The following is a 24312-nucleotide window of genomic DNA, read 5'->3' on the forward strand; positions in this document are numbered from 1 at the left end:
ATGGAAAGCTTCAAGAGGAACCTCAAGACCCACCTCTTCCAACAAGCCTACAACCTACAATAGCCTTCAGTCCAGTACACCACTGCGCAACCAGCTCTGTCCTCACCTATTGTACCATCACCCATTCCCTGTAGACTGTGAGCCCTCGCGGGCAGGGTCCTCTCTCCTTCTATACCAGTCTTTTTTGTACGGTTAATGATTGTTGTACGTATACCCTCTTTCACTTGTAAAGCGCCATGGAATAAATGACGCTATAATAATAAATAATAATAATAATAATTTCTACCACCAGGAGCAAAACAGTAACAATGCAGTGACATGACAACAATCTGCATAACTAATCATATGCTACATAGTTGCAAGTCAAATTTATGTATGAGATAGGCAAGACGACTGTCTACAAAATGAAAGTAGTCTCAAACTCAAAGATATTGTGGATGGTGAGATATGGAGCCTGAAAATCAAGTTACCCTTTTGTTTGTCAGTGTAATTAATCAGGAGTGGAGAAGAGGGAGATGAAGCTGCAGTTTCTCTTATGTAAGTTACCAGTGCATTATTTAAGGGTCTTTTTGGAGTATATATTTTTTCTACACCAACGGATTCTTCTGAATTTGGCTAAAAATTACATCCACCCTTGAATAATACCAAATATCAAGAGAAGTCAGAAATAGTATAAACTAGTAAAATATCACATTACACAAACATTGACAAATATAAAGGAAAAAGGTAAGTTTATAGGTCACATCGTCTTAAAAATATATATATATATATATTCATATATATATATATACACACACACACACATACATATACACACATATATATATATATGTATTTAATGTTTACTGACAAAACCACAAAAATCGACTACAGCAATAAAAAAAACTCATACTGCAGTTGTAGAAATCTGATAAATGGAAACCCTTAGGCCCCTTTCACATCAGTTTTTTGCCATCAGTCACAATCCGTTGAATCTTGAAAAAAACGGATCCAGCGTCTGATGTTGCTGGATCCGTTTTTTTCTCATTGACTTTTATTAGCGACGGATTGTGACGGATGGCCTCACGTTTCATCCAGCTCTCTCTCTCTCTATCCTTTGGCCTGAAAAACCAGGTACGAGAGATCCGTTTTTTACAGGGATCCGTCTCATCAGTTTTTACACAATCTGCGACGGATCGTCGATAAAACGGATTGTGACTGATGGCAAAAAACTGATGTGTGAAAGGGGCCTTAGACTATGGGGAAAAATTAAGAGTCTTTGTATACCTTACTATTCTGTTATCCATCTAAAAACCGTCTGGTGTTAAAATGTTAATAGGGTAAAAGGTGGGTGGAGGGAGAGGAGGGAGATGCGGCTGCAGTTTCTTATTTTGTGTTTTGGGGCTGTAGTAGACAAGGGGCCACTATGACTTTGTTTCCCTTAAACTCCTAAAGATATCCCTGATAGCAGCTGGATTATCAAGCATTCTGGATTAGTGGATTGTAATTTTTCATTGTATAAACCTATAGGGGGATCTAAAAGGCTATCTCCAGAGCTGTGCGGCCACCGAGTCCACATCGCCTGACCCACTGACCCTGCAGCGGATGGCCTGTGAAGTTTGCTGTGGGATCCTTCACCTGCATAAGAATAACTACACCCACAGGTCAGAAGACAACATCTCTGCTTGCTGTGAATGATCCTGTAGATTAGACGGTATCATGCTCCGCATCAGAAGCACCTGAATGCATTTCACCTTTTCTTTCCGCCATGTTGTGCCCCTCTCCCTTCCCGTAGACTCAGAATCTCCTCTTGGGCATCTATGGACGCTTCTTGGTTTGTCCCCTGGAACAATATCCTGATGCTGAATGAGTGGGACATGCAGGCTCCAGCATCAGTGATTTTGTTGCAGGCGGCACTCACTGCTCCTGGTCTCTCGGACGGCAGCGCCTGGTGACGCTTATCATTTGTCTTCCCTCCGCTACCTGTGTGCACATTCCACGACTTGCTGCTTCTCTGTGACTTCTTCATCTTTCTAATATACTTTGTGCATCAGTTCCTCAACATTTTTTTCAGAACCCTGCTTGCTGTCAGTGAATGGTAATCCAGAGGCTGCACAGACCGTCCATTATTGTAGCAAACCCTCAGCTGTAAGAAAGGTTACGTTTATACAGGTTTATAGCTTCAGGATGAAAAAAAAGAATGGTGCCATTCCCTGACAGCAAGCAGAGATCTTGAAAATGGTGAGGAATTTGATTATTAAGTATTGGAAAGTTTTCTAAATGCTTAATATACAAGTTGTACAAGTTTTATTCAGCTGGGACACATTATAGTCCAGAAAGGGGTTGTCAGAGTCTCAAAATGCCATATTGAGGCAGTCACTGCCATGACGGCACAAAGAATATTTGTGGGCCCCTTTTGGCCACGGGCAGTGCCCTCCTATATAAATGGCTGGCCCATCCTGACGTCAATAATATCATGATAAAATAAGCAATCATTTCTTATTCGACCATTTAACAATTTCCATAAAAAAAACTTCACAGCTGCATTCACAATTCTGCAGCCTTCAGAGCTGAAATCTACCAATAAATCCCTTCTCATTCAGAATCTATATAGAGGAACTAAGTGCACCCCCTAGATTAGAGAAGCTCCTCTGGGGCAGTTTGAGGTGTATCTGATCACAGGCTTGTTGACTGTTTCAAACGACAACCAGCAGAATTGTGAATTCAGCTCTGGGCTATAACATTTTGTCAAACAAGTACATTTGGGATTCTTGTAATGTTTCTGTATTAAAATGGGTTTTTTTTATTATATTTCAACTGATTTTCTGAGTTGCTGCCGTAATGTAGACATCAGATCACTAACTTTGCCTCGCCTGGACTTCCTGTCATGTGACCTACTCTCGTATGAGCACGTTTTTATAAGTGGAGGTCACCTGACAGGAAGTCCATACACAGAGATCTGTTGTTGCTGCCATAGCAACCGCAGAGGAAGCGCAAAAAGACACGGAGGGTAAAGGTGTTGGATTGGCCAAGCGTCTCCAGACCTAAACCCTATTCAGCATCTGTGGGGCCTCCTCAATCAGAAGGTGGAGAAGCCCAATGTCTCTAACATCCACCAGCTCTGTGATGTCATCATGGAGGATGGAAGAGGATCCAGTGGCTCCTGTGACGCTCTAGTGACCTCCATGCCCAAGAAGGTTAGGGCAGTGAATTAAATTAATGGTGGCCACACAATACAGGGCCTTGCGAAAGTATTCGGCCCCCTTGAATTTTTCAACCTTTTCCCACATTCCAGGCTTTAAACATAAAGATAAAAATGTTAATGTTATGGTGAAGAATCAACAACAAGTGGGACACAATTGTGAAGTTTGTAAAAAATAAAAAACTGAAAATTGGGGCGTGCAATATTATTCATCCCCTTTAAGTTAATACTTTGTAGCATCATCTTTTGCTGCAATTACAGCTGCAAGTTGCTTGGGGTTTGTGTCTATCAGTTTTGCACATCCAGAGACTGAAATTCTTGCCCATTCTTCCTTTGTAAACAGCTGGAGCTGAGTGAGGTTGGATGGAGAGTGTTTGTGAACAGCAGTTTTCAGCTCTTTCCACAGATTCTCGATTGTTTTCAGGTCTGGACTGTGACTTGGCCATTCTAACACCTGGATACGTTTATTTGTGAACCATTCCATTGTAGATTTTGCTTTAGGTTTTGGATCATTGTCTTGTTGGAAGACAAATCTCTGTCCCAGTCTCAGGTCTTTTACAGACTCCAACAGGTTTTCTTTAAGAATAGTCCTGTATTTGGCTACATCCATCTTCCCATCAATTTTAACCATCTTCCCTGTCCCTGCTGAAGCAAAGCAGTCCCAAACCATGATGCTGCCGCCACCATGTTTGACAGTGGGGATGGTGTGTTCAGGGTGATGAGCTGTGTTGCTTTTACGACAAACATATCATTTGGCATTGTGCACAAAAAGTTTGATTTTGGTTTCATCTGACCAGAGCACCTTCTTCCACATGTTTGGTGTATCTCCCAGGTGGCTTGTGGCAAACTTTAAACAACACTTTTTATGGACATCTTTGAGAAATGGCTTTCTTCTTGCCACTCTTCCATAAAGGCCAGATTTGTGCAGTGTACGACTGATTGTTGTCCTATGGACAGACTCTCCCACCTCAGCTGTAGATCTCTGCAGTTCATCCAGAGTGATCATGGGCCTCTTGGCTGCATCTCTGATCAGTCTTCTCCTTGTTTGACATGAAATTTTTGACGGACGGCTGGGTCTTGGTAGCTTTGCAGGGGTATGATACTCCTTCCATTTCAATATGATCGCTTGCACAGTGCTTCCTGGGATGTTTAAGGTTTTGGAAATCTTTTTGTAACCAAATCTGGCTTTCAACTTCTCCACAACAGTATCACGGACCTGCCTGTTGTATTCCTTGGTCTTCATGATGCTCTCTGTGCTTTATACAGAACACTGAGACTATCACAGAGCAGGTGCATTTATATGGAGACTGGATTACACAGAGGGGCTTATATTTATCATCATCAGTCATTTAGGACAACATTGGATCATTCAGAGATCCTCAATGAGCTTCTGGAGTGAGTTAGTTGCACTGAAAGTAAAGGGGACGAATAATATTGCACGCCCCAATTTTTATTTTTTTATTTTTTACAAAAGTTTAAAATAAGAAATAAATATCATTCACCTTCACAATTGTGTCCTAATTGTTGTTGATTCTTCACCATAACATTAACATTTTTTATCTTTATGTTTGAAGCCTGAAATGTGGGAAAAGGATGAAAAATTCAAGGGGGCCGAATACTTTCGCAAGGCAATGTATATTGACATTTTGGGCACAAATTGGCCATTTTCACTTAGGGGGTGTACTCACTTTTGTTGCCAGTGGGTTGGACATTAAAGAGGTTATCTACTAATTTTACATTGATGTCCTTTCCTTACGATAGGTCATCAGTGTCTGATTGGCCGGGGTCCGTTACCCCGCATCCCCAACGATCAGCTGTTCTCGGTGCTGGCGGCCCTCGTCTTCTAATAGCGGCTGTCACCAGGTTTTGCACACCCACCTCCTATAGATATGAATGGGGGAGGTAGATGTGCAGTGCCCAGCCGTGGCTACTATCAATTGACGGGGAAGCTCAGGAACCCCCGCAGGCCCCGAGAACAGCTGACCGGCAGGGGTGCGAGGTGTTGGACCCTGGCTGATCAGATATTGATGGCATATCTGAAGAATAGGCCATTTATGTAAAAGTAGTGGCAACCTCTTTAATGGCTGTGTGTTGAATTCTTTAAAGGACCCCAAATTTACACTGTGTACACTGACTACTGTACATTGTATCAAAGCGTCATACAGTATCTTCAGTGTTGTCCCATAAAAATAACATATACTAAAATATTTACAAACTGTGAGGGATGTACTCACTTTTGTGATATACTGTACGTTATTGGAGCAGTTAGATGAGTAAAAAGGTAAACAATATTATGGTAAAGAAAAGAAAGCCCCTTTAAAATGACAAGGATGAGGTTCAGCTATAGACTTCTGCATCAGTGAAAACATCCAGAGCCATACTGTACTGCACCAAATGGTCAAAAAGGTGCACAATGTAGCCTGGATTGTCTCTTTAATTTCTGAAACCCCACAGTGACCCTATAGCAGGGTCAGCCACACAGTGACCCCATAACAATGTAACCCACACAGTGACCCCATAAAAGTGTCAGACACACAGTGACTCCATAACAGTGGCCAGCCATACACTGACCCCATAATAGTGTGAGCCACACAGTGACCCCATAACAGTCTCAGCCACACAGTGACCCCCTAACAGTGTAACCCACACAATAACCCCCTAACAGTGTCAACCATACAGCGACCCCATAACAGTGTGACCTACACAGTGCCCCCTAACAGTGTCAGCCACATAATGACCCCCTAACAATGTCAGCCACACAGTGAACCCATAACAATGACCAGCCATACAGTGACCCCATAATAGTGTGAGCCACACAGTGACCCCATAACAGTCTCAGCCACACAGTGACCCCCTAACAGTGCAAGACACACAGTGACCCCCTAACAGTGTAACCCACAGAATAACCCCCTAACAGTGTCAACCATACAGCGACCCCATAACAGTGTAACCTACACAGTGCCCCCTAACAGTGCAAGCCACACAGTGACCCCCTAACAGTGTAACCCACACAATAACCCCCTAACAGTGTCAACTACACAGTGCCCCCTAAAAGTGTCAGCCATATAATGACCCCCTAACAATGTCAGTCACACAGTGAACCCATAACAGTGGCCAGTGATACAGTGACCCATAACAGTGTGAGCCACTCAGTTACCCCATATCAATGTAACCCACACAGTGACCCCATAAAAGTGTCAGCCACACAGTGATACCATAACTGTGGCCAGCCAAACAGTGACCTCATAACAGTGTGAACCATAGAGACCCCAAAACAGTGTAATCTACACAGTGACCCCCATAACAGTGTCAGCCTCACAGTGACCCTATAACAGTGGCCGGCCATATATAGTGAACTTGTTGTAACAGTGACCCCATAAACAGTGATCCTATAAAAGTGTCAACCACACATTGACCTTATAATTAAAGTGCTAGCCATACTGTGGCCCCATAATAGATAGATAGATAGAGAGATAGATAGATAGATAGAGGGATAGATAAAGGGATAGATAGATAGAGGGATAGATAGATAGAGGGATAGATAGAGGGATAGATAGAGGGATAGATAGATAGAGGGATAGATAGATAGATAGATAGATAGATAGAGGGATAGATAGATAGATAGAGGGATAGATAGAGGGATAGATAGAGGGATAGATAGATAGAGGGATAGATAGATAGAGGGATAGATAGATAGATAGATAGATGGATAGGGGGATAGATAGATAGATAGATAGATAGAGAGAGGAATAGATAGATAGATGGATGGATGATAGATAGATAGAGGGATAGATAGAGATATAGCTAGATAGAGGGATAGATAGATAGATAGATAGATAGAGAGATAAAGGGATAGAGGGATAGATAGAGGGATAGATAGATAGATAGATAGATAGATAGATAGATAGATCGATAGAATACATGATTACAATCCAGTCTATAAAATAAAGTCCTTTCTGTGTATCTCTACTGGTATAATATGCAGTGAGCGCTCACAAGAGCAGTCTCCTCCAAGTGCTGACTCATGAGAGAAAGATCCGTCTCCATAATGATCTTGCGCCATGAAATGACACCGCGGATCCACAATGATCAAGCGCAGATCAATCCACCATCTTTTATTTTTGATCTCTGATGGTCGTAGAGGATATATTAGTTTAAAAAAAATAATCTTGGGGTGAGAGATTTTGTAGCCCATGGCAATAGTCATCCCTATGCTCTGTGTGAAGGATAAAATCTCTGAGCCTTCCTCTCAGTTTGAGTGCCATGGTCGCCGGTTTGGCGGATTTGTACTTTAGGACACGCGGCGGTTTATGGCGCCTCTTAGGTGTCTGTCTCACTGTCTCTCCTCTTTGATACATAGTGACCTCGCTCTGCGGAACTGTCTCCTTTCGGCTGACTTGACTGTGAAAATTGGTGACTATGGACTTTCGCATTCCAAATTTCGGGTAAGTACTGATATTTCACATTATTATTGAGTGTGATTGATATTGAGTGGGTTAGATGGCATTTTGTCAGGGGCTGTAAACATATTGCACTCTAAGGGTACGCTCTCACAAGAGTATCAATCGGATGAATGCAATGCAAGAAAATTTCGCATTGCACTTGGACCAATGTTATTCAGTGAGGGAGAGCAGATGGTCAGCTTTTATCTAATCCAGATTCTGGATGAGCGAAAAGTTGCAGCATCCAGGCGCCTCCCAACGCATTTCACCACAATTGCTCTTCAGGGGAAAAATATTGCACCTATGTAACTCATGACCCAATACAGAGCCTATACAAATCAAGTCTGGTATCCAAGACTGATACCGGACGTGATTTGTATAGGCTCTGGATGTACTGTAAGGGTTAGTCACAACAGGGCCAGTTGTGGACTGAAGATGTTTTCGGAAAAAAAAGGGTCAGCATAGTCCCATACAGGGAGAGTGACCGGACCCCCCTCACCGCCTGGATATGCTGGTATTTGGACCTTAGACCACAGGAGAAGTATGGTCTTCCTTTAGAAAACACGAGGACTGTAGTGAGATCATTCCAATTTTGAGTGTGCTGAATTATGCAGATGTGTGATCCTATATCTGACACATTTTGCATTTATGTATGCAATTGGAATTATTGGTGTAGGGCGGCTGCTATAATAACTCAAAAATCCACACTCTAAATATGTACAATCTGTAGATACCTGATATGGACTATCTGTATGGTATACGTTGGTGCCCTTTGGCATTATATATCTGCACAAGGTGTTATGATTGCTATTTGAATGTGGTCTACATCATAATATGAATTGGGTCACCAGTGAAAAATTAGGTGACGGATATCACATACACCATGTGAGATATGAATATCCTCAGATAAATACATGTTTGCATACGTGCGATCCCATATTGTATCTCATAACTGTTTGTGGTCACTCTTTATCAATTTAAGAACATCTAGGGATACTGATCCAGAGGTGTGGGCTGTATTATAACATAAACAGTTGTATTACCGGTAGCTGAAATTGTGGGTGACAGAGTCACATGCACCCTATAGACTACGAACATCTATGAGTGAGGTTTTTTTTTGCGTACATGTGCTCCTTTCTTGTATTGATCTAATATTGCTTGTTGGTACCCCGTGATTATCTATATGACCTTTGAGAACATTATTGTCATCATATTAGTCGTGCATATGATATAACAATATTAATATGTGCACGGAGAATAATTAATCATATGGACAATTTTTCGACTGTATTTATGTCCACACAGGATTGTTAAATTCGACATATGGTATATATATATATATATATATATATATATATACTAGCTGTAGCTATATATATATATGTATACTAGCGTTGCCTCGGATAGTAGCTATTCTTAACTGTAACATAGTAAAATTCATTAACAATTTTGCAGAGAACAGTCACAAACTAGACAGACAAAAATGTTATTATTAAAAGTAAAAAAGCAAAATCATATTAATGCACACACAAGCTGTCTTATAGAAAGAATGTCCTTCATTGCCTATAGCAACCAATCAGAGCTCCTTGACCTATAACAAAATAGAAGCAGACCTGTGATTGGTGGCTATAGGCCACCTGATAAACATCCTGGGTAATTGTCAAAACAGCCAATATATTACCTTAAACATCCAAACAGTTTGTGTGTGTGTGTGTGTGTGTGTGTGTGTGTCTCTTTCTGTGTGTCCCTTTCTGCGTGTGTGTCTTTTGGTATGTGTCTCTTTCTATGTGTGTGTGTCTCTTTCTGTGTATGTTTCTATTTCTATCTGTGTGTCTCTTTCTGTGTTTGTGTCTCTGTGTGTGTTTCTCTTTCTGTGTGTGTCTCTTTCTGTGTGTATCATTTTTTGTGTCTCTTTATGTGTGTGTTTTTCAGAGTGTGTCTCTTTTTATGTGTGTGTGTGTTGTGTACGTGTATCTTTCAGTGTGTCTCTGTGTATGTGTCTCTATCTGTGTGTACTTTACTATGTGTGTTTCTTTCTGTGTTTGTGTCTATGTGTCTGAGTGTCTCTTTGTGTGTCTCTCTTTCTGTGTGTGTCTCTTTCTGTGTTTCTTTCTTTGTGTGTCTCTTTATGCGCGTGTCTCTTTATCTGTGTGTCTTTCGGTTTGTACCTTTTGTGTGTGTTTCTCTTTCTGTGTATGTGTCTCCTTCTGAATATGTGTCTCTGTGTGTGTGTCTTTGTGTGTGTGTGTGTGTGTGTGTTATATTTATCTGTGTGTTTTTCTGTGTGTGTGGGTCTCTGTGTGTTTCTTTCTCTGTCCATAATAGTCCATATCTGGACTGATTTCAGTTTTAATAGGTGAAGGATCACTTTATGTCTGGTTGTCTTATTTTACACTATATTTATTAAAGGTTATGTTTTAACCCTAGAATGCATACCTGGGGCCTCGCAGGCCTGCTAGGTCATTTGTTTTCTATGGTAGATTGAATTGCTTGCGCGTTCTAGGGTTAATAACACATGATGCTATATTGCAGTCGCCAAACAAACAACGAAAACTTTGGTTTCATTGTGCAACCTTTTTTATTTTTCTTTTACTGGATCCGTTAGAAAGGGACATGTGAACGTTGTCCTAATGGAGCCATGTAGGAGGCCCTGGTGTCTTGGGGGCTGATGGTGGCCCACCCGCTCTATTGATCCCTATAGCTTCGTCAAGCATAACGTTCCCCAAAGGGTGCGTTAGAATATAAGTTTCATTTTCTTTCCTGCCGCTCCTGTTACCATATTCTTCACATTCTGTATTCTGTAATCAAACACCCTGGCGCGCTGCCAGCTGTCCCCAGCTTGTGCCAGAGGAAGCACCACCAGGCTGCCCAGATTAAGGAAGGGGAGGGGAAGTAGTCACTCTCCCATCTCTGAGCAGGGTAGGAGGGGACTTTGGTGTAACCTCTCTCTCTGTCAGGGTGAATCAGACGTCTGCTGATCCTCGGGGAGGAGGAGAAGGAGGAGGTGGGGGAGTAGTAGGAAGAAGAAGAAGCAGCGGTGGCAGCTTAAAAGTGTATCTAAGCGGCTGGCTGTGTTTGTGTCTTGCAGGATGACTACCTTGTGACGTCGGACCAGCTGTGGGTTCCGCTGCGCTGGATCGCACCGGAGCTCATTGATGAAGTACATGGGAACCTGCTGGTCGTGGATCAGACCAAGGCCAGTAACATCTGGTAGGAACTAGCGATGTTTGTCTCTTGTCACTCGCAGCAGGTTTTGGGTGGAGCCCCCTGTGCCTCCACGATGATGTATCACGCTCCTTGCCATCTGCATTATGGCTTATTTACAAACACGTAGCGTTGGGTGCACGGGTGGGGCCCCGATGTGTCGCCCTTACTAACCTGAACCTATACCTTAGCGCCGTAACCTCCACCCTACACTACAAGTCGAGGTTATAGGCTTAGGAAAATGTGGTGAACATGCATCTACTAGTAAGATAAGCCCCCATCCAGCTCCAGCGTATACAGAACAGACGATTAAATCTATGGGGGGCGTATAGATTGCTAGAAATGTATATGTTATCAGGAAGGGGATCTGCTCTAGTTCCTCCATAAATTTAGACTAATCAACAGTAAATTGCGCGACCGAAAAATTATTGCAATTTGATTGTCACACGACTATTTATTTTCGAGTCCACGGCAAGCCACGCTCCACTTGTGATATTTACAAACAGACGAGATGTCACAATTCGGCATCGTGTAGTCCTGGAGTTACCGGGTGCGTTGGGCCGTAGTTCACATCTGTAGATCTGAGCGACACGGAAATTAGGGGACTCACAATCAAGATATTGCTTGAGCGAAAATACCGCAGTGGATTCGCGTACGGCCAGGTTCAGACAGCCATATTGAAAATCAGGCCGTTTATGACCGCAAATGACAGACAGGTGCCCGAGCTGCCGTTCACTACATTATCCACGGGCAGATTTTCCAGACATTTTTCATTCGCTGTTGATATTCATTATAAAGCATATTACATCCCCCTACTGCCCAACGGACCCCAGATAAGTCCATAGACAATGAATATAATAATATTTATCTACTTATATAGCGCCGTTAATTCCACAGCACTTTACATACATCATCTCTGTCCCCATCAAGGCTCACAATTTATATTCCCTATCACTAGGTCTTTGGAGTGTGGGAGGAAACCCACGCAAACACGGGGAGAACATACAATTCTGTAGTTTCTTATCCACGGGAACTAGCGATACAGGCCCAGCTTTCATTTCTATATATTTTGATTGGTTACTATAGGAAACAGACATGTCTTTTGTCAGATAGATCTTTGCAATGTTATTTTATGAATGTGTTGGCCATAGCAGCCAATCACCTTGCGGCTTTCAGTTTGTAATAGTGGTCACAGATGGTTTGCTCTGCGTCTCTGGTTGGTTGCCGTGGGCAACAATTACATATTTTCTATATGCTGTTTTGTTTATTACGATAGTCTTTGATTTTCTTCCTTGTGGTGAAAAAATGACATAAGAACAGAAGGCAGGTTTCCTGGGGACTATTATGAGTATCTTGGGTTTTGTCATTTTCTTTTTAGTAAAAATCTTTTTTTCATATAGATTTTATACTCCGGACTAACCCCACGGGCAATACCTAATCCACTACTGTCTCTTTCAGAAATACCCATAGTCTCATCTCGTGGCCATGTTCTGGTGCAGTCACATTGGGGCCCCTAGCCTTTGAAGGGGCCCAAAAATACGAGAACACCAGTATTATACATAGCCCATAATAGTGGGGGGCCTAGTATAGTTCTTACATAGGGGCCCAGAAGAAATAAAGGAAAGATGTGAAACACCATTTTCTAGTCTTGAATATGTGCCCAAAAATGGGCAATTCCATTGGGGTCCAATAACAATGCCATGTAATGGCTAAATTAAAATTGGTGGAAGGTTCTGCCAATGTCGATAGCTTCCCCTTCTGTCCTCCCAATAATTTGTTCACAAGGTCAAGCCTAGGCCCAGGAGCTTAACAGTTAATATATTCTGCTGGTGCCTAATTTTTTGGGTACCAAATCTCTATAAAAGTCCATGGGACCGATTTATTATTGCATTTGCACCTTGTTTTTTAGTCTGTTTTTTGGCATTTTATTGCCTTTTTTTACATTTGCAACTTATTCTCTTTTTTTGTAATTTGTGTCTTTTTAAAAAGTCTATTTTATGAGTTCATTTTTTTTTTAAATGGAGTTTGGAGATTATCTTATGTTTTGGACTGATTTTGGGGGGTTAGCTTATGTTTTGGAATGATTTTGGGGTTTATTTCATGTTTTGGACTGATTTTGGGGGGTTAGCTTATGTTTTGGAATGATTTTGGTGTCTATTTCATGTTTTGGACTGATTTTGGGGGTTTAGCTTATGTTTTGGACTGATTTTGGGGTTTATCTTATGATTTGGACTGATTTTGGGGGTTATCTTATGTTTTGGAATGATTTTTGCACAAATATATAAAATCACTCCACAGGGGATGACTTAAATATAAGTTTATACTTTTTGCACAAATTTGTGCATTATTTTAGCATTATTTTGCCGGGAAAAAAAGTCACAAAAAAGGTGAAAAGCAAAAATAAAGATCATATTAAATTTTGCTCAAAATTAATGAACCTCGTGCGCCTTTTGAAGAATTTGGCCCAAAAACTTCAAACAATATCACAATTAAAAAAAACACAGGGATTAAAAAAATGTGACTTCAGACCCATATTTCTGTTTGGTATTGAGGATTAAAAAGCCAGCATACCCCAACCTTATCCAGGGAAGACATACCCTATACTCTGGTTATACGTCCTCTAATGGTGAAGGACAATAGTGCACAGGATTAAGCCACCCAAAATGGAGTACGATCACAACGGGTGGCACTGGCCATATTCTGCCTGCAGGTTTTACAGCCCGGAGCGATGTAAGGGTTTGTTATGAATAGAGCCGAGATGCAGAGATATCATACAGTAAGGTATGGGCTGACTTTGAGAGACGGCCACAGGTGGGGTGGGACTCATTGTAACGCTGGTAATTATAAGTTACATACTGAGTGAGCCAAAGTTCACCAAGTAACTGAACAAGTTAAAACAAAGGGAGCACAGTGTCGTGTTTACTGTCTAAGCGCGCCAGTGAGGGGAAAAAAAAGAAAGCCTTTAATTATGTTATCCCTGGTATGCAAATGGAGGTGGCGGGAGAATGAGGAATAAACCGCATGCAGCATGAGTGATTTTACACTAAAGTCTACCCCATCTGCATCATGGTACACGGTGGCTATGTTATGCAAATGGAGGCATCGGGAATAAACGCCATACAGCTTGTATCTTTTTCCCCTTTTGAAACTCATCTCAAGAGTGGGAACACTAAGGCTATGTGCGCACGCTGTGGGTTTTTTTTTACCACTAGGATGCAGCGTTTTTTTCTTTGTGGTGACTACTTTGAGTAGCCTTTTTGGCTTAAAAAAAACGCAGGAGTCCTCCACCTGTGAGGCCTCTACTGAAGTAAGCCACGGGATTAGCGCTGAAGTCACTTATGTGATTTGAGGTGTCACCGCACATCACCTGAGTAACGTCACCGCTGATCTCGCGCTCACTTCAGCCGCGGCCTGATATGCTGTCACTGCACATCACCTGACTGAAATCACCGCTGACCTTGCGGCTCACTTCACCTGTTACCGCAAATCAGGCCACGGCTGGAGGACTCCAGTCAGGTGATGTGTGGTGATAGCTGGAGTCCTCCACTTGTTACCGCAAATCCGTCTGCGACTGAAATGAGCCGTGCAAGATCAGCAGTGACTTCAGTCAGGTGATGTGTGGTGACAGCTGAAGTCACCGCTGATCCCATGCGGCTCACTTCACTTGCCATTAGCTCCTTATTATCCCGATTGCCACCGTACCAGGGTAATGGGGATGAACTGGTAGAGTCCCGGGACTGTCGCATCTAATAGATGCGGCATTTCCAGGCGGCTGCTGGCTGATATTTTTAGGCTGGAGGGCTCCCATACGTGGGGCTCCCCATCCTGAGAATATCAGCCCTCAGCTGTGTGGCTTTACCTTGGCTAGTATCAAAATGGGGGGGCGCACGTCGTCTTTTTTTTTTTAAATTATTTATTTAATTTACTGTACGATATAGCCCCGCAGACCGGTTTCTGTAATTGGCTGTAGTCAGACAGCTGTCTCTCAGCGTGGGGGCGGGTCAGCCTGCAACCAATCACAGCCACCGGTAAGTAGGGAAGGAGTGAATATGTTATGAGCCTAATGAGCGGCGGCTCTGGAAAATGAAAGAGCTGCCGCAGCAGCAGTGTGACAGCTGCCCGGTGATCAGTGAGTGTGAAGGGCTTGCTCCTAACCCATTGCGCCCGATTCTAGTCCCCATAGACTTTATATGGGGAGCAGTATCTGGCCAAATACCAGCACTCTCAAAATGCAGGTACAAAATGCAAAAACAATTGACATGCTGCATCTTTGTGGTCACCACAAAAACGCAGCTAAAAAAAACTGCAATGTGCGAACAGCAAAAATGAAATCTCAGACTTTGCTGGGGAAGGAGATTCATGCAGTTTCTAAAGCCTACTCCATCTGCTTTAGTATATATATATATATATATATATATATATATATATATATATACTAAAACACATGCAGCTTGTGTGCTTTTTTTTCCCCCACCAATGTTCACCTTAAGAAATGATACACTAAAGTCTTCTCCATCGTACATAGTGCCTATTCTTTTGCAATGCAGGCATCTTGAATAAACCCCATGCAGCTTCTATGTTTTTTTTTTTCCATTGAACCTGACTTTAAAGGGGTTTTCCAGTGAGAATAACTTATCAGCTAACAACCACTTCTCTGTACTCCTACTTCTAGACCTATCCTCAGCCTTTGACACTGTTGACCACTCCCTGCTACTACAGATCCTCTCTTCCCTTGGTGTCAGAGATCTCGCCCTCTCTTGGATCTCTTCATACCTCTCCAACCGCACTTTTAGTGTCTCCCATTCCCACACAACCTCTTCATCCCGTTCTCTCTCTGTTGGTGTCCCTCAAGGCTCTGTCCTGGGACCCTTACTTTTTTCTATCTATACATTTGGCCTGGGACAACTCATAAAGTCCCATGGCTTTCAGTACCACCTATATGCCGATGACACTCAGATCTACCTCTCTGGTCCAGATGTCACATCTCTGCTGTCCAGAATCCCAGAGTGCCTATCTGCTATATCTTCCTTCTTTTCCTCTCGCTTTCTAAAGCTTAACGTGGCCAAAACTGAACTGATCATCTTTCCTCCATCTCCCCTACACTCTCCACCTGACCTATCCATTACAATTAATAACATCACGCTCTCCCCAGCACCCAAAGTTCGGTGCCTCGGAGTGACCTTTGACTCTGCCCTGTCCTTCATACCGCACATCCAATCCCTCACCACCTCCTGCCGTTTTCAACTCAAAAATATCTCCAGAATCCGCCCTTTCCTCAATCCCCAATCTACAAAAATGCTAGTGCATGCCCTCATAATCTCCCGCATCGACTACTGCAACATCCTCCTCTGTGGTCTCCCTGCTAACACACTCGCCCCTCTCCAGTCCATCCTTAACTCTGCTGCCCGAATGATCCACCTCTCTCCTCAATACCACCCCGCTTCTCCTCTCTGCAAGACCCTCCACTGGCTCCCAATCGTCTATCGTATCCAATTCAAACTACTAACCCTGACCTACAAAGCTATCCATAATCTGTCTCCTCCATATATCTCTGAACTAATCTCTCGCTACACTCCAAAACGTAACCTCCGGTCCTCCCAAGATCTCCTTCTCTCCTCCTCTCTCATTCGCTCCTCATGCAACCGACTCCAAGACTTCTCCCGAGCATCCCCAGTCTCCTGGAACTCACTGCCTCAACACGTCAGACTATCTACTACACTTGCAAACTTCAAACGGACTCTGAAAACTCATCTGTTCAGAAATGCCTATAATCTACAATGACGCCACTGCCCCACCACCGTGCGGAGCTGCCGCCCCACCACCGTGCGGAGCTGCCGCCCCACCACCGTGCGGAGCTGCCGCCCCACCACCGTGCGGAGCTGCCGCCCCACCACCGTGCGGAGCTGCCGCCCCACCTACACCCCACCTACTGTCTCCTCCCCAAAATCCTTTAGGATGTAAGCCCGCAAGGGCAGGGCCCTCTTCCCTCTGTACCAGTCTGTCTATTGTAACTTGTATATGTATTCTGTATGTAACCCCCTCATGTACAGCACCATGGAATCAATGGTGCTCTATAAATAAACAATAATAATAATATCATTTGGAGATCGGTGGGGGTTCAACTTCAGATCTGCACCAATCAGCAGAATGGGGGCACTTACCTCAGATTCATTCATTCAAATGGGGCTGCGGAGCACTGCGCTCAGCTTTTTTTAGCAGATCCATAGAGAATGAATGGAGCGGTGGTTGGGTGTCTGACCTGCTGTTCAATTTTGTAATGGGGATAAAAATTCCCCATTTTGCCGATTGGTACAGTTCCCAGCAGACACCCACTGATCATCAAGTTATCCTGTGGATAGGTGATAGTGTTTTTCCTGAACAATCCCTTTAAGAAACAATACACTAAAGTCTACTCCATCTGTTCCATTGTACATAACAAATAGGTTATACCATAATGACTGTGTCAGTGCTTGTGGTCTGTGTTATTCGCTGGTTTATATTGCTTCTTCTTTCCCACAAAGGTCCCTGGGCGTCACTCTTTGGGAGTTGTTCGAGTTGGGACGTCAGCCGTATGACACGTACACCGACCGCCAAGTCCTCTGCCATGTTATCAAGGAACAGCAGCTCAAATTACCCAAGCCCCAAATCAAACAACTCCTCTCAGACCGCTGGTAAGAGATCCTGGGGCCAATGGAGAAATGTGTATTGTCTGGCCATACCCCTATACTTATAGCTGGAAAAGTAACCTTTGTATGTCCTCCTAAAGGGGTTGTACACTTTGGACAATCCCTTTAATTAAAAATGTCCCCTGAAGACCACAGATCATTTTGTGTTAACCTAAGGGTCCTCCAACAATCATCTCGTGGAAACAGACAATAAGGGCCCAATTTATTATTGCATTTGAACCATTTTTTTGTCCATTTGGTGTTTTTTTCATTTCTGCCTTATTATACTATAAGAGTTTTTATTTGTTCACAAAAGAGATAGTGGCGTAAAACCAAATACAAAGAATAATTCAAATTTTTAACAAATTAAGACATATGGGGGGCACACACAACACAAATACTTAGGGTAGAAAATGAGGTCAGTCAAGGGGGTGAGAGGATATAAACATATTATATTTGCTATGCATTCGGAGCATCAGAGTGTCTCTGTCGTCAGTCGTCATCTTTCAGTCAGCAACATATCCCAAAGGGTCCATAATATTTTGTTATATCTTTTCATGGGACAACACTGAAGATCTGACACTTTGATCCAATGTACAGTAGTCAGTGTGCAGCTTGTATAACAGTGTAAATTTGGTGTACTCTCTAAATAACCCAACACACATGCATTGATGTCTAAACCTCCAACAACAAAAGTAAAAATGGCCAAATTGTGCCCAAAGTATGAATATTTTCTATGGCCACGTTTGACACCATCTGAACCAAATAAGTTTATCTTGGTCTCATCAGACCACAGGACGTGGCTCCAGTAATCCATGTCCTTAGTCTGCCTTTCTTCAGCAAACTGTTTGTGGGTTTTCTTGTGCATCATCTTTAAAGGAGGCTTCCTTCTGGGATGACAGCCATGCAGACCACTTTGATGCAGTGTACGGCGTATGGTGTAAGCACTGACAGGCGGACCCCAGCACCCCTGTAACCTCTGCTGCAATGCTGGCAGTGCTTATATGTCTATTTTGAAAAGACATCCTCTGGATATGATGCTGAGCACATGCACTTAGCTTCTTTGGTTGACCATGGCGACGCCTGTTCTGAGTGGATCCTGTCTTGTTAAACCTCTGTATGGTCTTTGCCACCGTTCTGTAGTTCAGTTTCAGGGTGTTGGCAATCTTCTTATAGCCTAGGCCATCTTTATGGAGAGTAACAATTTTTTTTCAGATCCACAGAGAATTCTTTGCCATGAGGTGCCATGTTGAACCTCCAGTGACCAGTATGGGGGAAGAGTGAGTGATAACCCAAATGTAACACCCCTGCTTCCCATTAATACTTGAGACCTTGTAATACTAATGAGTCACAAGACACCGGGTAGGAAAAATGGCTAATTAGGCATAATTTGGCCATTTTCACTTAGGGGGTGTACTTACTTTTGTTGCCAGCAGTTTTGACATTAATGGTTGTGTCTTGAGTCATTTAGAGGGCATCAAATCTACTCTGTTAGGCTATGTGCGCACGTTGCGTAAATACATGCAGTTACGCTGCGCTTTGTAGCGCAGCGTAACTGCACGCGTCCTGCGTCCCCTGCACAGTCTATGGAGATTGTGCAGGGGCCGTGCGCACGTGGCGTCTTAGAGCGCAGCGCTTCGGCTGCTGCCCGAAGCGCTGCGTTCGAAGAAGTGACATGTCACGTCTTCCGTGCGCTTTGCCGGCAGCCCCTGCTATGTCTATGGCAGGAGCTGCAGGCAGAGCGCATGGAATCGGCTTTTTTTTTTTTTTCTCTACGGACATTTTCTGCAGCGATTTGAAACGCACGTGTGCTCTTCAGATCGCTGCAGAAATTTCTGCAGGGCTAGTACGCAACGTGCGCACATAGCCTTTTACAAGCTGTACACTGACTTCTTTACATTGTATCAAAGTGTCAGATCCCCAGTGTTCTGCCATGAAAAGGTATAATGAAATATTTAAAAAAAATTTGAGGGGTGTACTCACTTTTGTGATACAACTAATAATTATTATTACGGTATAATAATTATTCAAGTAATATCACATTTCAAAATAAAGGTAACTGAAAAAATAGACAAAAAAAATCCCCGCAAATGATAAATTGGGCCCCAAGTTTTTAATTGTTCTGCAGCACCACCACAGGAGAAATAAAGTATTACCCGGTGACCATTGAAATCAGTGGGCTGCCTATGCAATGTAAGGCTGCATTGGGTCCTGTAGAGAAGGACACACTCTTTGTAGCTGCTATTTTCACAAATAAAGTAATGTTTTCTTTGAACAAGACTGTCCCTTTAAGTTCTGAGTTTAGGACTATATAAAGTGTATATATAAATTATATAAAATATAATAAAATAAAGTTATAAATGACTTAGTGACTAAATGTAGAACTGGTGGAGGAAGGTTGAACTAGATGGACCTAGGTGTTTTTTCAACCTAAGTAACTATGTAACTATGTAAAGAAAATCTGGGTTCTCCTGCATTACAGACAGCAGTGAATGGAGCACTGTGTAATACCCAGTCTCTCCTGTGGAGGCACTGTAAGGAGATTGAACACTTATAATAAGGTTTCCCAAAAGCTGATCACTCGAGGTGTCAGCACCAAGACAATTTGTCATCACCTTATTGTCTTAGGGGTACTTTGCACGTTGCGACATCGCTAGCATCGGCTAGTGATGCCGAGCGCGATAGCACCCGCCCCCGTCGCACATGCGATATCTTGTGATCGCTGCCGTAGCGAACATTATCGCTACGGCAGCTTCACACGCACTTACCTGCCCTGCGATGTCACTCTGGCCGGCGACCCGCCTCCTTCCTAAGGGGGCAGGTCGTGTGGCGTCACAGCGACGTCACACAGCAGGCGGCCAATAGAAGAGGAGGGGCGGAGATGAGCGGGACGTAAACATCCCGCTCACCTCCTTCCTTCCGCATAGCCGGTGGAGGCAGGTAAGGAGATGTTCCTCGCTCCTGCGGCTTCACACACAGCGATGTGTGCTGACGCAGGAACGAGGAACAACATAGTATCTCCTATTGGTGCGACATTATGAAAATGACCGACGCTACACAGATCACTGATTTTCGACGCTTTTGCGATCGTTTATCGGCGCATCTAGGCTTTACACGTTGTGACGACGTTACCGGCGCCGGATGTGCGTCACTTTCGATTTGACCCCGACGATATCGCAGTAGCGATGTCGCAGCGTGCAAAGTACCCCGTCGCAGCATGCAAAGTACCCCTAAGTATCTTTCTAAAAAAAAAAATAGGGATTGTTTAGTGAAGAACCATTTTAACCACATGGTATATATCACTGTACAAACATTAGCCATTCTTGGCTGTGGAACCAAAGCTTGGAAATGATATTGGAAAGGAGTACAATTTCCACAGTGCACGTCAGGGAAGGGAATAGAGGCACAAATTGTATCATCTTGGAAACTAGAAGTCATCAGGGATTTTCTCCAACCAGAATAACATGTGCACAGGATGGCTAAGTCACCAGAGAAACCTACACATCGCAGGTTACACGCCATAGAAACGTAGCAAAGGTCAGAAAGCGCTCAGTCACTCAACACAACCTTGTCATCACATAACGTAACTCTGCGTTGTGTCATCACTCTGTTATTCCTCCTGATAATGTACGTAGAAATTTCAAAAATTGAGGACTTCTGTGACTTCTCCCCACACATTCTGATGCTGGCCAGCAATCTAATGCTTATAGGGAACATTCAACTTCCCCTGATGGCAAATGTTGGGGAAAGATGTTGGATTTGTTACCATGGGAGATAAGCAATTGCCCTTTTCTCCATTGAAGTAAATGTGCACGATCTCCAAACTGAGCATGCATGGTTATGGAGGAGTCAACTTCTTTAATGTGTACGGTCACATCCATATTATGTAAGATGCGCACCCATTTTTTCTTCTTTCGCTCTGCTTACATCTGTTTTCTCTTCCAGGTATGAGGTGATGCAATTTTGCTGGCTCCAACCAGATCAAAGACCCTCAGCTGAGGAGGTGCACCTTCTTCTGTCCTACTTGAGTGTTAAAGGTGCTGACGAGCTGGAGGAAGAATTTGAAAAGCGCTGGAACGCCATGAAACCCAATGGTGGAGCCGATAGTGGGGCCCACCATGAAGCAGAGCTCTCTTCCTACCCACTACTGGAGCATTTCTCCTCTGATGGATTTCACTCCGATGGGGATGATGTGTTAACAGTCACTCAGACAAGTCAGGGGCTCAACTTTGAGTATAAGTGGGAGCGAGGAAGGCATGACCAATACCCCATAAGTCCTGGTTGCCAACCGTACCAGGACATGTACTACACAACGGGCACTGGAGACCGAATCAGCCTTGGTGTGTCACCATCTGGATATGAGAATAAGGACTGTACTGCTGACTCTCGGCCACTGGAGTTGGTACCGGTCGTGAGTGCCCGTAGTCCATCAGTGGCTGGAGACTACTACATCCGCATCGAGGAACATCTAGGCAGCAATGTCCAGCAAGAAGACAGTCCACAGCATGAAGAGTACAGCCTAAAAGATAGAGAAGTACCCCAAACAGAGGAGGAGCAGTCTGATCACAGTCCTTCCATAAGCCTTTCAATGGAGCCTCTGCTAATACATGAAGAGTGCGCTGCCGAAGACACCGGTCGGGTAGATCAGGCCAAAAATCTAAATTGTTGCCCTCCCTCTGGAGACGAGGTAGAAGAATCACCTGTAGAGGAGAATGAAAGGTTCAAGGGATTTGTTGACCCTCTTGCACTCTCACCATCTCTTAATCCTTTATGCCATGGAGAAGTATCCCTGCCAAATATTTCACAAAGTGAGGACATTGGGCAGATCTGTAGGTTTGATTCTGTTACAATTGAAGCTGAAGATGATTCGGACATACCTGAAAGGACTTCTCAGCTTCCTGCATTTTCCCCACATTGGGCATCAAACATTTCATCGAACAATAATATCTCAAGCGAACCGCAGCCGCACAGCCCTGGTGTCTGGTGTAACCACCGCTCTGAAGACAACCAGGAAAATGAGGCACTGCCACCATACGGACCTGAAACATGGCAGGCCATGGAAACTGGAGAAGGAGACAGTAGCATGTCCATAGCTGAAGGATTGCAGGAAGATTTTTACAAAGCTGAAGAACATATGACCCAGGAACATGCAGAAACTCAGGTCCCTTTTGGACAATGCTCCCCCACACAAGCTGAAACCACTGTACCACATCCTGACCAAATTCCCCAGCCTCTAGAGTATCCAGAAAGTCCAGATGTAGATTCAGGTCAAGAAATGGATCCTCTTGGGGTAGGTTTTTTAAGATATTGTGAAGTTTCAGAGTCTTCATGTAACCTTCAGACCATGGAAGAGGACAACATATCTATTGCTGGATCTCAAGAGGTCTCACTTTCTCCAGATAAAGAAATAAATGGCCTGGAGGAGAACAACGTTCCTAAAGACTTTTATCAGATGCAGAGTGACAGTGAAGACGAGGATACAATGGAGCTAACTTCAGGGGTGTATACAGACCTCTCTAGCGAGAGGGGAGACATGGCTCCATCCTTTAGGTCCCTGCAGAAACAGGTAGGCACTCCGGACTCTTTGGATTCTTTGGACATGCCATCTACTGCCAGCTCGTGTGAGGCATTTGGCCTTGCAACCTATGCCCCATGCACTCAGCACAAAGCAATTGACAGTGGCTACGACACAGAAAACTACGAGTCTCCAGAGTTTGTATTAAAAGAACCGCAAGACAACAGAGAAAGCGAAGTTTACTACCAGCTCAGTCAGTCCCAGGAACATAGCCTTGAACCTGGAGATATGCCAATGTCCCGCTCAGTAAGCAGCGATTTACAAGGTCTAGATGCCAAGAATCCCTACCGAGATTCTGCATATTTCTCAGACTATGACTCTTTTAATCGTGAAGAAGAGGAGGAGGGCGACCAAGGAGATGAAAGAGAACAGCAAGAAGCCTCCGAGAGCTCGCTGTGTACAAAGCTGGCTGTAGAAACCACTGTCTCAGATTTAGGAGGAAATGCTGAGGACTTAAATGCTGATCAAGGTCCTTCTGTGACCAAGGTGGAAGGAGCTCTTCCCGAGATAATTATTTCTTCACTACCTTCTACTTCTTCAAAGGAGGTTTCATTGCTGGCGCCTCCTCTGATAGTTAGGGAGGAGTCAGTGGATGAAGGTTTGGGATTAGAGTCTTCCACTGAGAAGCAACCCAATGTAAGTTCATCTGTCGAGCCAACCCCCTCGCACAGGACCTTCACACTGTCCCCTGTCCAGTTGTGCCTGACCAAAACTTGCATGGTAAAACCAGGTGCAGCAGGTAGCATCACACTGACCACTGGTTTGCAGGCAGATGACAAGTCAAGCAATCGAGAAGTGCTGGGAGCCTGCCATCTACCCAAATGCCTTTCTCCTCCACTGATCCGGAAGGAAGGTAAAGTTGGCGACTCTCCAGAGGACGATGATGAGGATGAAGAAAGTGATGACAGTGACGAGTCCGATGAAGAACTCCGATGCTATAACATTCAGGAGCACAGCGAAGAAAGCGAGGAAGAACACACTGCTGTGCCCATCGTTATCACAGATAATGGGAGCTGTGGGCATCTCAGAAGCCTTCTCAAGGTGCCTCCCGGTTTTATGCCACAGGCTGAACCTACCGAATTGGACAGAAAGAAGAAGGCAGTCTCATTCTTTGATGATGTCACCGTCTATTTATTCGACCAGGTACGTTTCTTTTGGAAGTAACAGAATGTTCTCCTGAATTATGTAGTGCAGTGGTCTCCAAATTACGGTAGTAGTAGCAACAGTAGTCGCAAACTGAAACCC

At 43.7% G+C, this 24312-nt stretch overlaps 1 protein-coding gene across 7 annotated transcripts in view; it reads left to right on the forward strand.

Moving 5' to 3' along the window:
* The window catches only part of AATK (apoptosis associated tyrosine kinase), a 173014-nt gene that overhangs the window by 142885 nt on the left and 5817 nt on the right, over positions 1-24312 (forward strand). For all 7 annotated transcript variants that reach the window (XM_075350723.1, XM_075350718.1, XM_075350720.1 and 4 more), the window contains 5 exons: positions 1510-1643; positions 7542-7626; positions 10712-10833; positions 17349-17498; positions 21438-24210. In XM_075350723.1, coding sequence (XP_075206838.1) covers positions 1510-1643; positions 7542-7626; positions 10712-10833; positions 17349-17498; positions 21438-24210 — 3264 coding nt within the window. The remainder of the gene's footprint in view (positions 1-1509; positions 1644-7541; positions 7627-10711; positions 10834-17348; positions 17499-21437; positions 24211-24312) is intronic.

This window comes from Anomaloglossus baeobatrachus, chromosome 5 (assembly GCF_048569485.1).
Source record: "Anomaloglossus baeobatrachus isolate aAnoBae1 chromosome 5, aAnoBae1.hap1, whole genome shotgun sequence".
Taxonomy (NCBI): Eukaryota; Metazoa; Chordata; class Amphibia; order Anura; family Aromobatidae; genus Anomaloglossus; species Anomaloglossus baeobatrachus.